At 44.3% G+C, this 6,000-nt stretch overlaps 1 protein-coding gene across 3 annotated transcripts in view; it reads right to left on the reverse strand.

Moving 5' to 3' along the window:
• The window catches only part of Pip5k1b (phosphatidylinositol-4-phosphate 5-kinase type 1 beta), a 255,553-nt gene that overhangs the window by 51,051 nt on the left and 198,502 nt on the right, over positions 1 to 6,000 (reverse strand). For all 3 annotated transcript variants that reach the window (XM_026781287.1, XM_026781285.1, XM_026781286.1), the window contains one exon: positions 4,232 to 4,376. In XM_026781287.1, coding sequence (XP_026637088.1) covers positions 4,232 to 4,376 — 145 coding nt within the window. The remainder of the gene's footprint in view (positions 1 to 4,231; positions 4,377 to 6,000) is intronic.

Below are 6,000 nucleotides of genomic sequence, written 5' to 3' on the forward strand. Positions count from 1 at the left end.
GGTTCATAGCACTCAGGCAGGAAGAAGAGGGCTCAGGATTGCTGCCACATCTTCTGGGTCAGCCTGAGATCTAAATGTTGGACTCATCAATTACGAAGGTTCTGCCAGCTGGCTTCCCATGTAGAAACAGCCAGTTACTTCTCTTATGGCATCTGGTCATCTCATAAAACTCCGTGTCTCTAAAGTGGACGAGCTGCTAGAGACAGCCACTAGCAGAACACGAGCAAACCATGAGACTGGCTACCAAGGTGATGCTGGCGAGGGCCTCTGTGATGCTAGAGCACAGATGCATTGGGATGAAGGGAGCGTTCAATCTGTATGCATAATCAGAGCGGCAGCTCCGCTCCCAACTGTGCAGGAAATCATGGGGAGAATGAATATTCATGTGCGTAACTTACTTCACGTCATTAAGCTGAATTGCTCTTAGTTTTGAGATTAAAAACTATTTGCCTCTCTAGTTCTCAGAGCTCAATTTATCCCTCCTTTATAGAACAGATTTCTTAGTAGGAAAGAAAAATACAAGTATCAGAAATTCAGAACTTATATACCCACTATTAGCCTGTGATCTGGGCACACTAACCTGAGATCATGTAGTAGAACCTTTACATCTGGACTCCTGATGCCGGGGAGATGGCTCAGTTCGTAAAGTGCTTGTTGGCAAGCATGAGGACCAGAGTTCAGATCCCCAGCTCCATGTAAAAAGCCAGGTGAGGGCAGCATGTGTCTGTAACTTAAGCACGGGGGAGGAAAAGACAGGCCGATCCTTGTCTCATGTCTCAGCAAGCAAGACAAAGCAAGACAGGTGGCTCTTGCCTCTGGATTCCACACAGGTCAGTGCATGCCCTTTCACAGGAACATATGCATAGACATACAACACACACACACAGAGAGAGAGAGAGAGAGAGAGAGAGAGAGAGAGAGAGAGAGACAGACAGACAGACAGACAGACAGACAGACTATGTACTCTCAATCAGCAGTTAAATATATACTTTCAAGGCACTGTAACTTTTTTCTTTGCTTCCTAGTCAATTTTGAGAGTACACATAACAAACCAGAATGAATTCTAAGAAACAGCGGGACTTTAAAAGTCACAAAGAATGATCCTTTAAAAATAAAAGATTTCTAGAGACAGCTATTTCCCACTGCAATATATAATTTAGGTGTGGCCTTATCTGGGCGCTATTCAATGCTTTAAAAGTTAAGGGCTCTCTAGAGACCGAGAATGACAAGAATGACAGCCATTACCCGAAGTATTTATAGCTTATATGAGCACAGACAAGGATAACATAACGTTAAAATGAGAAAGCAGGCCGCCTGGAGGCGAAATATGATTCACAGAGTATCAGAAAAACCTCAGATATAAATTGCAATGTCAATATTTGATGTACTTTCTTTTTTTCTCTTTCTCAATGCATTTTTCTTCTTAGGCTGTCTGTATCTGGTTTTAAAACTTAGTGAGCCAGATGAGACTTAGGACCAAGTCAACTTGTTACTTTGAGAAATATCATGTACAGCACTAAAGAAAATGATGGAACCATGATCTGAACATGTCTTTACAGTTTGCTGGTGAGGTTTCCATGCTGAATGAACAGGGTGAACATTCAGGAATGCTCATTCACAGGGATTCTTGGGACATTCGCTCTCTTCAGGGTTTTAGCATCTCTGAATCTCAGGTCCCTAAGGAAAGCTAAGACTGTGGCAGGTCTTTCAGCTTTTCGTACACACCAAGGCTACCAGCAGAAAGGCCTGTGGGAGGGAGCAGAAAGGTGACAGACAGCGAGGAAATGAAGAAGAGGGTGGTACCTGGAGGGTCCCGGAACTCTCCTCACTAGCAGAGAAATGCAGGGAAGAGTGAAGCTGTGTGGTGATAGGCTGTTTGTGCTCTAACAAATAAAGGCAGCCTAAAGATCAGAGGGCGGAGCTAGCCACTAGTTAACCACAGAGGTCTGGAGGTCTGAATAGACAGGAAGTGATACGGCTGGGCAGAGAGAGGACTATAAGGTGAAAGGTGACAGGAGCTGGCCCCTTTTATTGGCTGAAGAATTAGCAAGGTAAGAGTTGACTGTGGTTTACGCCTTTGTCTTTCTGTTCTGCCAGCATTTACTCCTCTATCTGACCCTGGGTTTTTATTATTAAGACCAATTAGAATTCATGCTGCAAAGCTGCTTGAGCGACCTAGTCTGCCAGTTTTAAGGATGTCCCGGGAGCTCTGAAAAGCTTCCTCAGGTGCCACTGGGAGAACATCTGCTTGAGCATCACCCAGACTTCTGTGCCGCAGGAGGGTGGGCTCAGTGGAGCGACCAAGACTGATCAAAGCCTCTCTACTGTCCTTCCCACACATTTGGTAAGTAACCAGCCTCCTTCTGCTTTGGAGGGAGTACTTTTTTGTTCTGAACCCTGACTGACAGCTTGGTAAAAGATAAAAGTGCAACACGGCAGTAGAGTGCCAGGGAAAACGGCTTAAAGCATCTAACTTCAAAAAGAGCATGAAGAGGTAGCCAGCTTCTAGTTGGACACAAAGACTGGTTTCAGGAGTAGGCCTTAAGAAACCATGCAAAATGCCCAGGGGTTGAATACCCCTTACCAAGAGCCAGGGCACTTAAGAACCCCTCTGACACCAAACAACAACAGTGAAAACACCAGCAAACAAACAACAAAACCCCAACCCCAAATACTGTTCCCTTAGTGCTGGAAATGCCAGTAAATGGTTCAGGAGCACATTGAATTACCGCTCTTAAGAATGACCACAGGAGCCAACCATTACAAAGCACCATGGCATCCTATGGACTTGTTCTTAGTCTTTCTGAGAACTCCCTCAGACCTCCCCTCTATCCTCTGAACTGTTGCTTACGCTCATGGGGTACAACCCATGCATTCTGCTGCACCGTACATAGAAAGGACAAACTGAGAAACCAAATTTGAACATTCATAGTCCATATTCATAGTAGGCTAGTGTATATTATTTTAAATTTCTTTAAGCCAAGAAAGCTGGCCAAATTAAATGCCCTTTATGTAGTTGAAGCGATCTAAGTCATTCACAGAGGAGCCTTTCTGGCAGTTCTGCAGGTGAAACACTCCATGCCAAGCCCTGCTTGCTCACACCTGATCTGTTTCTGCAGACCTAGTGTTTGCCCCAATCGCTACCCTTGCACCTACTTTTCTATGTACCCAAGGGAGAGAGGCAGAGCAAGAAAATGCAACAGATAAGCAGATGTAACCACCATACTTTAACTGGCCAAAGACCACGCTAAACTCGGGACTGACAGATGTGGCAGTTCTGAGAGGCACTAATAATAGCATCCTTACCATAGTCATCAAGGTCTTATGTACAAAACAGTGCATGAAACTTCTCTGTAGCTGTATGAGTGATGTGAATGAAGAGAGGTCATTTTAAAGCATCTACTCATGGGTTAGGATGTAGCACAGTGGCACAGTGCTTGACAAGCACTTCTAAGGCCCTGGGTTCAATCCCTAGCACCACCAATAAATAGAAAAAAATGTAAGAAATTACTGATGTGAGTGATTGGGTTTGAACATGAATTCAAGGCTAGCTTGTGTTACATGAACTTATGTCTCAAAAAGGTGGGTGGGGGAGGGGAGAAAAATAAAAGACCACAAAGATCAGTGGGTCAAAGGCACTTGCTACATAAATATGAGTACCTGAGTTTGATCCCCAGGCCCACACCAAAGCTGACATGGAGCATGAACATCTGGACTCCCACAGTCTCGGAGGCAGACAGGAGACTCCTGGCAGCACATGGGCCAGCTATCCAGCCTTGCTTATGTAACAGGAAAACAGAGACCCTGCCACAAATAAGGTGGACAGTGACAAATGACACATGAGGTCATCCTGTGATCTCCATATGTACACTGACACAAGCATATCCACGTTCACATGTGTGAATGGCCACATGTGTACATGTGTGCACATGCCTGTGCACGCATACACGGCACTGATTAAAATAAAACGATGAAAGATTTGTCTTTTTGCATGGAGCCATGTGTGTAATTCATTTCTACAAAACATAATAATTAATCGCAAAGAGAAACAGAGGGGCTTTTCTTTAAATGTATTTTTGCAGCAGTAAAAAATAAAGCATGCCCTTTCTCCTACACATGAGGCAGGGACAGGCACATCTGGTTGCTAGAAACACAATCTCAAAGGTACTGCTTTTGGCCAGAGGTGGACAGAGGAATAGCTTGATTGGCAAGCTGATCGAATGAATGTTACCTGTTTGCATAAAGCGTGGTCCTGTCCTGTGGACAGTGTTCACCGACATACAAAGAAGAAGATGAGATTGTGGTCGCTAAGGAAGCAGCTTCAAATAATGACGGGGTGCTGGGTACCAGGTCTGGCCTGTGTCGGGATCCCAGGGCTGGGGAGTGAAAGCAAACACACGTTCGTGAATCTCAGTAATGCAGGCTACCTGCGATAAGTTAACTTAGCTAAGAGCATTCATTTTACGTATCAGGCTGCAAATGAAATTATGAATTAACTGTGCTCTTCTGAACTACAAGAGAAATGTAAAATATCTGCTTGCAAACAGGTTAAAGAGAAAGGAAATGACATTAATTTATAAAATGGCTTATGGAAATGACATTAGGGATGCTCTTTTAAAAACCTAATGAAGTGATTTAATCTTTCAAAATGATGGCATAAAAATTCCTAGGAGTTTAAGGAGATAATGTGGCAGAGATTAAAAGGATGACTGGCAGATGCATGAACAGAGGGCTTCACCCTCCACATGAGAGGCAGACTCCAAGGGGCACAAAGAAACCCTTTAACAGAACAACAGCCTGCCACGTCTCAATCCCATTGGAGTCTACACAGACTTCTGGACATGACTCAGGGCTCTTTTTAACATTTATTTTTAATAGCAAGGCTACTTTATAAAAGTGAAAAAGCTCTTATTTCTTTTTAAAATTTTAGGAGTTCAAGAAAGTATTTACGTCAGGGCCGTCCACGGTTTAGCAGTGACCTGGAGCACAGGGGTGCTCCATCCAGGGTCCATATGGATTTTCCCCTCTCTTTTTGAGACAGGATCTTAGTATATACAGCCCTGGATGCCCTGGAAAAGGACATTGTTATATAGACCAGGCTGCTCTCAAACTCACAGAGATCTGCCTGCTTCTGCCTCCTGAGTGTTGGGATTAAAGGCATGTGCCACCATATCTGGTTTATATAAGTTCTTTATGTTTTCCCAAACTGAGCTGAAAATATGTTAATGAATACAGTACAGCCTTGGGGTGTTTCTGACATTGCTTGATACACACACAAGGGTCCCAGATGATGTATTTTCACTGTGTAAATGGAAAATAGCCACTCCAGGCGTTGTCAGATGAGTTTGAGGGCTTGTTTTTTGGGGAGGGTGAGAGGGTAGTAATTTGGGCTGACTCTAGGGCCCTACACACGCTAGGCAAGTGCCCCCTCAATGTAATTCCAACCCCTGAACTTTTGAAGGAGTTTATTTGAAGGAGTTTATTTGAAGGAGTTTATTTGATGAGGTAGAAGGACAGGCATGGAGGGAAAGTGGAGCAGGGTCAGGAAATGCCGAACTTTGGTTCTGAAGTTTAGACAATATGTGAAAAGGTGCCCAAATCTGTACTCAATGGTTCAATTCACGTGAAAACAAAACCCCCAAGCCCAACACAGGCGTACATCATGCGCAGGCACACATCACGCACAGGCGCACATCATGCACAGGCGCACATCACGCACAGGCACACATCACACACAGGCGCACATCACGCACAGGCACACATCACACACAGGCGTACTACTTCCTCGTTTCCAGATATTCTGGGTAAAGTGGAGTCTATTTAATTTCACTATAGCTTCTGGGGAGCCGGAGACAGGACGACTGGGTGTTCTAGGCCAGCCTAGAAACTTAATTCAATTAAAAACACAACACAAAACAAAAAGTGTCTGTTAAAACAAGAGTTATTTAAGAAGACAAATTTGGCCGGGCGGTGGTGGCACACGCCTTTAATCCCAGCACT

This window comes from Microtus ochrogaster, chromosome 8 (assembly GCF_000317375.1).
Source record: "Microtus ochrogaster isolate Prairie Vole_2 chromosome 8, MicOch1.0, whole genome shotgun sequence".
In the NCBI taxonomy this organism is placed as follows: domain Eukaryota; kingdom Metazoa; phylum Chordata; class Mammalia; order Rodentia; family Cricetidae; genus Microtus; species Microtus ochrogaster.